Source organism: Schistocerca americana, chromosome 1, assembly GCF_021461395.2.
Source record: "Schistocerca americana isolate TAMUIC-IGC-003095 chromosome 1, iqSchAmer2.1, whole genome shotgun sequence".
NCBI classification, from domain to species: domain Eukaryota; kingdom Metazoa; phylum Arthropoda; class Insecta; order Orthoptera; family Acrididae; genus Schistocerca; species Schistocerca americana.
Genome location: NC_060119.1, coordinates 879,419,075 through 879,431,249, shown reverse-complemented (window position 1 = coordinate 879,431,249; position 12,175 = coordinate 879,419,075). Strand labels below are relative to the sequence as shown.

General features: G+C 44.1%; 1 protein-coding gene across 1 annotated transcript in view; it reads left to right on the top strand.

Annotated features, from left to right (window-relative positions):
• The window catches only part of LOC124614230, a 412,079-nt gene that overhangs the window by 316,532 nt on the left and 83,372 nt on the right, over positions 1-12,175 (top strand). Inside the window, exon 3 of the mRNA XM_047142926.1 lies at positions 3,486-3,647. Within this exon, the coding sequence (XP_046998882.1) occupies positions 3,486-3,647 (162 nt within the window). The remainder of the gene's footprint in view (positions 1-3,485; positions 3,648-12,175) is intronic.

The following is a 12,175-nucleotide window of genomic DNA, read 5'->3' as shown; positions in this document are numbered from 1 at the left end:
AATATTAGTCAAAACTGGAAGAAAGTTTCCTGCATGATACGTCCAGGAACTGATACCTGTTGAATACGAGCCAATCCGTCCTCTCATTCCCATCCGTCTGCTATTTAGAAGTAGACACTACACGCAGTGCTGCTTGTGGTTTCCGCGTATCCAGACGCATCCTTAAGCCCTTCTTCACGATATATCTTTCAAATACCCCTCGCTGCTTCCTGATTATTTCACGTGGTTGGTCACACGCTCCTGTAACGTCTGCACTAATTTCAATTCAGGAATTGCTGCGGCGAGTTGCTATCGCACGATGTGTAGAAACTGGCGTGGTGCCTCGTCGTGTATATATATCACAATTTGCCATCACCAGTGTCCTGCGAATTACAACCATTCAGACATGTGCAATGAACCACGTTATTAACGCAGCCTACACTACCGAATACTATACAGTATTGGTCACAAGCAGAGTGGCCATACCTCATCAGGTATTGGTTTCCAAACATACGATTTTAGGAAATACTCTTCAAGTTTTGATCAGAAGTACCTCATGTAGGAATATCTTACACTTAAAAAAAAAAACAAAAAAAACAGGCTGTATATACAGGGTGATTTACAGGGTGTTTCAAAAATGACCGGTATATTTGAAACGGCAATAAAAACTAAACGAGCAGCGATAGAAATACACCGTTTGTTGCAATATGCTTGGGACAACAGTACATTTTCAGGCAGACAAACTTTCGAAATTACAGTAGTTACAATTTTCAACAACAGATGGCGCTGCGGTCTGGGAAACTCTATAGTACGATATTTTCCACATATCCACCATGCGTAGCAATAATATGGCGTAGTCTCTGAATGAAATTACCCGAAACCTTTGACAACGTGTCTGGCGGAATGGCTTCACATGCAGATGAGATGTACTGCTTCAGCTGTTCAATTGTTTCTGTATTCTGGCGGTACACCTGGTCTTTCAAGTGTCCCCACAGAAAGAAGTCACAGGGGTTCATGTCTGGCGAATAGGGAGGCCAATCCACGCCGCCTCCTGTATGTTTCGGATAGCCCAAAGCAATCACACGATCATCGAAATATTCATTCAGGAAATTAAAGACGTCGGCCGTGCGATGTGGCCGGGCACCATCTTGCATAAACCACGAGGTGTTCGCAGTGTCGTCTAAGGCAGTTTGTACCGCCACAAATTCACGAAGAATGTCCAGATAGCGTGATGCAGTAATCGTTTCGGATCTGAAAAATGGGCTAGTGATTCCTTTGGAAGAAATGGCGGCCCAGACCAGTACTTTTTGAGGATGCAGGGACGATGGGACTGCAACGTGGGGCTTTTCGGTTCCCCATATGCGCCAGTTCTGTTTATTGACGAAGCCGTCCAGGTAAAAATAAGCTTCGTCAGTAAACCAAATGCTGCCCACATGCATATCGCCGTCATCAATCCTGTGCACTATATCGTTAGCGAATGTCTCTCGTGCAGCAATGGTAGCGGCGCTGAGGGGTTGCCGCGTTTGAATTTTGTATGGATAGAGGTGTAAACTCTGGCGCATGAGACGATACGTGGACGTTGGCGTCATTTGGACCGCAGCTGCAACACAGCGAACGGAAACCCGAGGCCGCTGTTGGATCACCTGCTGCACTAGCTGCGCGTTGCCCTCTGTGGTTGCCGTACGCGGTCGCCCTACCTTTCCAGCACGTTCGTCCGTCACGTTCCCAATCCGTTGAAATTTTTCAAACAGATCCTTTATTGTATCGCTTTTCGGTCCTTTGGTTACATTAAACCTCCGTTGAAAACACCGTCTTGTTGCAACAACACTGTGTTCTAGGCGGTGGAATTCCAACACCAGAAAAATCCTCTGTTCTAAGGAATAAACCATGTTGTCTACAGCACACTTGCACGTTGTGAACAGCACACGCTTACAGCAGAAAGACGACGTACAGAATGGCGCACCCACAGACTGCGTTGTCTTCTATATCTTTCACATCACTTGCAGCGCCATCTGTTGTTGAAAATTGTAACTACTGTAATTTCGAAAGTTTGTCTGCCTGAAAATGTACTGTTGTCCCAAGCATATTGCAACAAACGGTGTATTTCTATCGCTGCTCGTTTAGTTTTTATTGCCGTTTCAAATATACCGGTCATTTTTGAAACACCCTGTAGCTGCCCTGCCGATGTCGCCTTGTGCAACCTGCATTGCTATACCTAACCTCCAAAAACACTCGCGAGATTCTCATATTCTCTGGCGCGCTACGCGCAAACTATTAGTTCTACAGGAAAAATGAACAGGGCCTTTTGTAAGAAATTTAATGTCTTTAAATTTTGTACTGGGAAACGTTATCGCTGGAGGCTATATTTTTTTAATTATTCAAGAAAAACGCCAGAAATGACCTTCAGACGCACTTTCTCACCCATACTCATCCCTCACCAGTTACGATTTTTAGTATGTTGTTTGTGTCACTCATTCCTATCACTGTACAAAACTTTACGCTAAAACTAATTATATTAACATTTCGATCCAAATGTAACCCTTAAAAGCACAGTAGTTTCTTATCAGAAGACCTGACGAATATAACGATGCAATTGTTTATTTTATGCTGATAAAATTCTAAAAACTGTTAGGTAAAATTTACATAAACGCCAATTTTACAGTTTGCAAGTGTTCGACTAAGCCCGTGACATAATAAGGCCAGTCGATGTAAACTAAAATGTGGGATATATTTTTTGCTATCGCAACTTTCTCTAGGAGGTGCCTTGAATAACATACTAGAAATACTGATCGATGGGGCTGAGTATGGGAATTGGGGTGCGTTTGAAGGTCATTTTTGTACGTTTTTCTTTAATATCTCGGAAACTACGGGAACTAGCGAAAACGTACTCCGGTACGAAATTGAACTACATTAAATTTCCTACAAAAAGGTCCTGTTCATTGTAGTGTAGTGTCGGACTAGTAGTTTGCGCCTGTTGACTGAGAGTACATGGAAATCTAACGGGTGGTTTTTGAATGCCAGATATAACATTGCGGATTGCATGAAACGACATCAGTTGTGGCATCTGTATACATAATTTCCAGAAAACAGCATTCTTTTGTAGTTTCGACAACATGCAATTCATAACAATAAAGACTCTGTTTCCTACAAAAAACATTTAAAATTCTTGTATTCACATACTGCATATATCTTTATAAAGTCTCTAAGGATGTCAAAATTTATTCTTGATTTTAAGTGAGGCCAGACTTGTATTTTTTACTGAAATAGCATAAATTTTCGCACCATGAAAAGTCTGCTACTAGAAAACTGTCAGGCACTGTTTTGCACAGAGGAACTGGAAAAACAGTGCGAGCCGCTAGTGCCAGGCTCGCAATGGTGCATGGATGATGGGAGCAGTCCACCATGCTCCACTATTAAATGAAAATTAATTTAAATTGACCCTGTAGCTACTGTAACTGTCTGCTCTGAAGGAAGCTGCCACTCATCGCTGTTGTTGGTTGTTGCAGGGTTCTCGGTTGTGTGCTACCAGTGCAACTCGCAGTACGACCCCCGGTGCGGCGACCCATTCGACCCGTACACCCTGGGCGAGGTGAACTGCAGCATGAAGCCGCCGCTGGAGCACCTGGGCAAGATCCAGCCCACCATCTGCCGCAAGATCGTCCAGAGAGGTGAGCTCCCGGCTCAGCATGAACCATCCACCAGCCCTCAATACCCACTCGAAAGTAGCCGACAGCAAGATTAGGTTCTCACACCATTGGATTTAATTATCTGAGCAACACTAGAAGCTGCATTGCCTGACAAAAAAAGTGAAGCACCCAAAAGGGAAGGAGCAAACGAAATGAAACCTTACGGGTTGGGAGAGTATGTGATGTTATTTTAGTGATTACAAAATCGAGTCAAATCTATAAAGAAATTGGCAGTATGGGCCCATCATCACCATGACGTTGCACCCTCTCCGACCTAGATGCATGTGCTGATTGTGTTGGGAAGGATCTCATAAAGGCGTTGTACTTCGCCTGAGGCAAGGTGGCCCACAACTGTTGTAACTGGTTATATTATCCTGGATACTAACTCTGGGACAGAGTTGACGCCCAAGACAGTCCTACACATGTTCTGTCGGGAATGGATGTTTGCTGGCCGTAGAAGTACCCCAACATTACGCAGACAGTTCATAGAGGCATGTCCTATTTGTGAACGAGTTTTGTCCTGTTAAAAAGCGGCTTACCCCCTCTCCCCCCCCCCCCCCCCCACACACACATACTGATCAGCCAGAACATTATGATCATCTGCGTAATAGTTGGTATGTCCACCTTTGGTACGGATAACAATGGCGACGCGTCGTGACATGGAAGTAGTGAGGCGTTGGTAGGACGCTGGAAGGATCTAGCCCCATGTCTGCACACACAAGTCACCTAATCCCGAGCTCTGACGACACGTTCAATCACATCTTAGATCTGGCGAGTTGGGGGGGGGGGGGGGCATTGGAACTCGCCACTGTGTTCCTTGAACCACTCCATCACACTCATGGCCTTGTGACATGGCGCATTATCTTGTTGGAAAATGCCCCTGCTGTCGGGAAACATGACCATCATGAAGGGGTGTAAGTGTAGGATACGCCTTGGGCGTCTGCCGGCCGGAGTGGCCGTGCGGGTCTAGGCGCTACAGTCTGGAGCCGAGCCACCGCTACGGTCGCAGGTTCGAATCCTGCCTCGGGCATGGATGTGTGTGATGTCCTTAGGTTAGTTAGGTTTAATTAGTTCTAAGTTATAGGCGACTGATGACCTCAGAAGTTAAGTCGCATAGTGCTCAGAGCCATTTGAACCATTTTGAAACTTGGGCGTCATGTTGTGTTGCACGATATCTGATGGACCCATGGATGCCCACGTTAAAGTTCCCCAGAGCATAATTGAGCCGCCGCCAGCTTGTCTCCGTCCCGCAGTACAAGTGTCAAGGAGCTGGTCCCCTGGAAGACGACGAATTCGCGCCCTCCCATCGGCAGGATGAAGAAGGTATCGCGGTTCGGCAGATCATCAAACGCTCTAACATTGCGCCAACGTCCAGCGCCGATAGTCACATGCTCATTTCAGTCGTAGTTTCCGATGTCGTGATGTTAATATTGGCACATTCACGGGTCGTCGGCTGTAGAGGCCCATCGTTAGGAGCGCCCGGTGCACTGTGTGTTCAGACACAGCCGTTCTCTGCCCAGCATTAAAATCTGATGTTAGTTCCGCTACAGTTCGCCGCCTGTCCTGTTTTACCTGTCTGCCCAGCCTACGACGTCCGACATCTGTATTGAGGGGTTGCCACGTAAGCCCACCGCGTCTGGACGTGATTTCACCGTGGTTTCGCCACGTGTTGAAGACACTCACCACAGCACTCCTTGAACACCCGACAAGTCGTGCAGTTTCCGAAATGCTCGTGCCGAGCCTCCGGCCCATCACAATCTGCGCTTGGCCAAACTCAGATAGAACGCGCATCTTCCCCATTCTACACACGGACAGCACGCTCGCTGATACTATGTGCATCGTGCGTATGTCTGTCTAGCAGTCATTCCTCGCCAGGTGACGCTGCTATCGCCTGGACGCGTTTATGTCGACAGTGGGTCATTAGTCATAATGTTCTGGCTGATCAGTATGTATTGTCGCATGAGAGATAGTTTGTGAGGACGCAGCATGTCCATTACATACCATTGGTCCGTCAAAGTTCCTCAATACTACCAGCCGTGACTTGAAGTTATACGCAATGGCACACCACATCATGTCGCCAGGGGTAAGACTGCAGTGCATCTCGAAAACATTTGAAGAATGAGATCTCCCTCCAGGTCGTCGCCAAACTCGCGGATGAAGATCACCCAGGGTAGTGCAGAACAATGATTCATGCGACGTCATTCATCAACAGTTCCGTCGCAGTACTATTCCAAATGCAGCCGTTTATGTTCTGGTGTCAACAGCAGCCTACGAATGGAACTGGAATACTCTTATCAAGCTGCTCCTAGTCCCAAAGCAGTGATGTAGCAGCACTCCGTGTTCAGGCCACAAGTGGCCCATCAGAACCAGCCGACCGCCGTGTCATCCTCAGCTGAGGATGCGGATAGGAGAGGTCAGCACACCGCTCTCCCGGCCGTTATGGTGGTTTTCTTTGACCGGAGCCGCTACTATTCGGTCGAGTAGCTCCTCAATTGGCATCACTAGGCTGAGTACATCCCGAAAAATGGCAACAGCATATGGCAGCCCGGATGGTCACCCATTCAAGCGCCGGCCACCCCCGACAGCGCTTAATTGTTGTGGAATGATAGGCGTACATGTGAAGGAGTTACGATGTGCTTGCTGCGCAATATGGTGATCCTCCATTGTGGTGGTCAGACAGGTCGACTGCAACCGTGGCGTCGAATATAACTGCTCTCACAGTCCGATGCAGTCCAATATCGGGTCACTGGCACATCCAAATGCCTCACAAATTTGGATATTACACGATTCAACCAGCCAGAGGCTCGCAACGACGTCTCCTTCAAACCCTGACAGATACTGATACCACTGCTTCATATGAGTACATGGCATCTGTGATCATTCAACATCTGCCACTGTTCGCGTCCCTTGTATATCCTGTTAAGGGGCTCCGGAACGCCCTATACTTGCAATGTTAAAATAACGCTTCTAAATTACATCTTTCCTCATAAAGTATTTGAGGTAGGAAGTTGAACTTTTTACAGATTATTTATTGGAATATGGGCTACAACTTAACACAGGGATTTTACAAAATTTTAGTTCAGTTATTAAAGACGATTTTTTTTCAATTGTAATGAAAATTCACAACATTTTTTTGCAATTTTTTATTTATATATTCAAAAATATACAGTTTTTTGGAAAAAGGCTGTGTTAAATTATGCAGAAGGTACTGTGTAACATTTACTGAAAGTTTGAAACAAATATGTTTGGAAGATCCTTAGAAAACATGTAATTAGTATGAGAAAATAAAAGTTTTGGGAATCGAGCGACAAAGATTGGATTAACTTTTTAGTGCATTCCAGGTCCATAGGATGGATTATCTTCATCCTCTGCAAACTCCTCCTCTAGCTTCCTCTTGTTCCTCCTCCTGTTTACTCTTGCTTGTATTTCTAGACTCTTTACAGCCCTGTCTGCAGCCCGAAGGCCTTCCTTGTCTAAAGCAAGCATCGCTCGTTGTTGTGTTCGTAGATTTTGCTACCATTTTCTTCAGTTGCAGTTACTGCAACACTGTTCCAAAAGGTGGTCATGTATGAACACTTATCACATTTCAGTTGTATTTCACTAGCAAGTCCTACGTGCTTTATTGTGGAGAGTTCCAGACCAACTTCACTACAATGAATACATCTTACACAGTTTGAAAAAATTCCTTTGAGAACCGACATATCAAATATTTCATTCACATCCGATTCGCCCATAAAACATTCATAGTTTTCACTCATTGAACCAAGCTTCTTCTGTGAAGTATTTTCTTTCCCACTTTGACTGCTATGGGCAGGTGTACTTGAGAGGTTAGGTTCACTCACTTGGTTATCGTCTTTATTGTTTACAGTAATAACACATACCTTTGGCTTTCCAACATTTCTCCTTTTCTTAAAAGCCTTCAGAGGATTTCTAATAACTTTACTTTTAATCATTATTAAATTTCAACAAAACAGAGACTCAAGAAACAGAATTAATTACGAATATTTTCGAGATAACGACAGAGTAAATAAACATTAAACAATCGACAATCACACCAGCAATATATATTGAACCATCACAGGTTAGCCACAACACATACTTTATCTCACATCACTAAAATGTACCTGATGAACACGGACGTTAATAATAACACCATTTGACAGCAGTTTAACAGCGCCACAGTGGGTCACGCCTATGTAGAACACATTTCAAAAAAAATTTAAAAATAGTTGTAGTCTTCGGAATTGAATAAATTTTATATCTACACTCCTGGAAATTGAAATAAGAACACCGTGAATTCATTGTCCCAGGAAGGGGAAACTTTATTGACACATTCCTGGGGTCAGATACATCACATGATCACACTGACAGAACCACAGGCACATAGACACAGGCAACAGAGCATGCACAATGTCGGCACTAGTACAGTGTATATCCACCTTTCGCAGCAATGCAGGCTGCTATTCTCCCATGGAGACGATCGTAGAGATGCTGGATGTAGTCCTGTGGAACGGCTTGCCATGCCATTTCCACCTGGCGCCTCAGTTGGACCAGCGTTCGTGCTGGACGTGCAGACCGCGTGAGACGACGCTTCATCCAGTCCCAAACATGCTCAATGGGGGACAGATCCGGAGATCTTGCTGGCCAGCGTAGTTGACTTACACCTTCTAGAGCACGTTGGGTGGCACGGGATACATGCGGACGTGCATTGTCCTGTTGGAACAGCAAGTTCCCTTGCCGGTCTAGGAATGGTAGAACGATGGGTTCGATGACGGATTGGATGTACCGTGCACTATTCAGTGTCCCCTCGACGATCACCAGTGGTGTACGGCCAGTGTAGGAGATCGCTCCCCACACCATGATGCCGGGTGTTGGCCCTGTGTGCCTCGGTCGTATGCAGTCCTGATTGTGGCGCTCACCTGCACGGCGCCAAACACGCATACGACCATCATTGGCACCAAGGCAGAAGCGACTCTCATCGCTGAAGACGACACGTCTCCATTCGTCCCTCCATTCACGCCTGTCGCGACACCACTGGAGGCGGGCTGCACGATGTTGGGGCGTGAGCGGAAGACGGCCTAACGGTGTGCGGGACCGTAGCCCAGCTTCATGGAGACGGTTGCGAATGGTCCTCGCCGATACCCCAGGAGCAACAGTGTCCCTAATTTGCTGGGAAGTGGCGGTGCGGTCCCCTACGGCACTGCGTAGGATCCTACGGTCTTGGCGTGCATCCGTGCGTCGCTGCGGTCCGGTCCCAGGTCGACGGGCACGTGCACCTTCCGCCGACCACTGGCGACAACATCGATGTACTGTGGAGACCTCACGCCCCAAGTGTTGAGCAATTCGGCGGTACGTCCACCCGGCCTCCCGCATGCCCACTATACGCCCTCGCTCAAAGTCCGTCAACTGCACATACGGTTAATAAGAATTAATAATATTTTAGCTTTAAATGCTTATAAACTTAAAAGTAATTAAGAAACTAAAATCTTAAAATTAGCAGTTTATGAATGGAAGATAGGAATTTATGAAGGCAGAGACAGAGACATATTATAACTTAAGACGTATTATTATTGTTATTTTCGATTATTCCCATTTAAAGAGAGCATTTGAACTTGAATTCCTTTATGATGATTGCTTATGTTTTTTCTGAGCCCAAATTTTCTTCATGTGTTCACTGTGTTGTTTTTTTCGCTCCGCTGTTTATTTGCATCCTGGTCTCTTCTGTGTTGTGGTGTCAAATTTATGTTTTTTGATGCTGTTCCTGAATTCAGTTCTATTTTCTGCATCGTTTACTGTTATGTGTGCTTGTCTGAGGTCCTCTTCAACTTCTTTTATCCATTTTGTTTTTCCCCTGCCTGAGTTGATGACATTAAGAATTCGCTTTCAAATTCTGTTTTCATTCATCCTGTGGATATGTCCGTAGAACTGCATTCTTCTTTTCCTTATTGTATCCGTAATCATGTCTGAGTATTTATATAATTCTGATGTTGGTCTCTTCTTCCATTTTCCTTGCTCTTGTATCCGGCCAAAAATTTTCCTTAGAATTTTCCTTTCTGGTTTCTCTATTTCTTTGATTTTAGTTTGCCCACTTATTTGTGTTGTTTCAGATGCATACAGTGCCTCCGGAAGTACGACAGTGTTGTAGTGCCTCAATTTTGCGTTAATGGATATGGACTTTTTGTTATAATAGTTCCACGTGAGTTTATATGCTTTCTGTAGTTTTTTTATTCTTTCCTCATTGGCCTTTAGGTTGATCCTTGATGGCTGGATGATTTCTCCCAGGTACTTAAAATGTGGTACTTGTACGATTTTCCCATGGGTTGTCACAATAGGCAATTTGTCTTGTGGCACTCTTTCTACGTACTGGGTTTTCTCATGTGAAATTTACAGGCCAGTTCTTTGTGCAATTTCGTGTAACTTCTCTATGGCGTTAGTGGCGTCTTTTCTATTATTTGTGAGGATTGCAAGGTCATCTGCAAAAGCTAAACACTTCACATTGAATCTATTATCTTTTCTAATGCCAATTTGGATTCCTTTGACTTCTTTCTCCCATGTCCTGATAATTTTTTCAAGAATGATATTAAAGAGTAATGGTGAAAGTCGGTCACCCTGTCGCACTCCAGTTTGGATTTCAAATGGTTCAGAGATATCCCCCATAAATTTGACCTTGGAGACTGCGTCAATTAATGTTTGCCGAATGATTGCTCTTGTCTTTCTGTCAATGATGAATTCTTCCAGCGTGTTGCAGGGTGCTACTCAGTCTATTGAGTCGTAGGCCTTTTTAAAATCTACAAAAGTGACCACTGTGTTTCGGGTGTTTCTCATCTGGAGAATCATTTTCAGATTCCATGATCGTCCCTTGCGAAAACCAGCCTGGTATTCTCCTATTTGTGGGTCAGCTTGTTCTTCTAATCTATTCATGAGAACTTTTGATAGGATTTTATATGTGACCGGCACGAGTGAGATACCAATGTAATTACTTGGTTCAGTTTTATCCCCTTTTTTGTGGAGTGGATGGATGAGTGCGCATTTCCATTCAGAAGGGATCTGTTCTGTTTTCCAAATGTTTAATATGATTTTGTGGATTTTTCCTGTTAATCTTTCATCATTTAACTTCCGTAATTCTGCAGTAATTCCATCTTCTCCTGGGGCTCTATTGTTTTTCAGTGTCTTGATAATTTCTGCTGTTTCGTTGATGGTTGGTGGTTCAGCGTCGGGATTTTGTGTAGACGTCTGGTAGTGAATATCCTCTGTAGGTCTTTCGCAGTTGAGAAGTTTGTTGAAATAGTCTGCGAAGATTTGGCAGTTATTCTTCGTGTTAGTTTCTAGTGAACCATCCGGTCTCTAGAAGCAAGGATTGAGTGGCTGGTATCCTGCAATATGTTCTTTAAACGTCTTATAAAAACTCCTGGTGGTGTTCTTCTTAAAGTCTTGTTCTATCTCATCTAGTCACCGTTTGTCATAATTTCTTTTTCCCCTCAGAATTGTTTTCGATGTTTCTTTTCGGATTACTAAAAATTGTTGCCATTTTCTGATGTTTTGTGACTACTGAAGTTTTTCCAGGCATTGGTCCTTTCTTCTATTGCTTGGTCACATATTATATTCCACCACCTGTGTTTTATCCTTCTCGGGGGTTGACCCAATGTCATCGCGAATTTGAGGACGTCCACAAGTTCTATCCAGTTTGTGGTGTTTGTCTGACTAATTTCCTGTAAGATGTTTTCCTTGTTGAGTTTTATGTATTCGGGGTCTGGTCTCAGCACTTTGTTTAGTTTTGGCTTTTTTCTATTGGGTTGTAATCTGGTCTTTATCTGTAGAAGATGGTGGTCTGATTTAAAAAATCCTCTTCTCGTTTTCACATTCAGAATTTCTGTTGTGTTACTCTTGGAAATGGCCACATGGTCTATCTGGAATTCACCCAACATTGTGTTGGGCGACTTCCAAGTATACAGTTTCTTGTTGGGTTTTTTAAATTGTTTAAGACGTATTATAAATTCGAAAAAAAATTTTCTAAAATGAACAAGATTCTTGCATTTAAAGTGGATAGATAAACGATTGTAAACATTTATGAAATTTAAAAAAAATTAAACTATTCGTTTAATGCTTGTCTCCAACATTAAGACTAGGGTTTCTCTGGAGAAACCCTTTCAGTAAAATGTATTTTGTATTGTTATCGGCTATCTTGAGTTTGTTGTTGTGACACCATTGTCTTATTGTTTTGAATGTTCCATTTGCTCTTTCTTCTACCTGGGACGTATTGTCAGCAGACACTACGACCAAAACGTCTGCGTATGCGATAACTCCATCTGTCGTTATTGTTCCCTCCAGTAGTTTCAGGAGGGGGTTCAATAGTGATGTCCCAGAAGATGGGGCCACAGATCGACCTTGGGGGCAGCCTTTTGTAATTACATTAGTTTTCGGCCGTCCATATGTCACCTGACCACTCTGTTCTTACAGTAGTCTAGTAGACTGTCGTATAGTGTTTCTGGTAACTACAGTTTTCTGAGCCT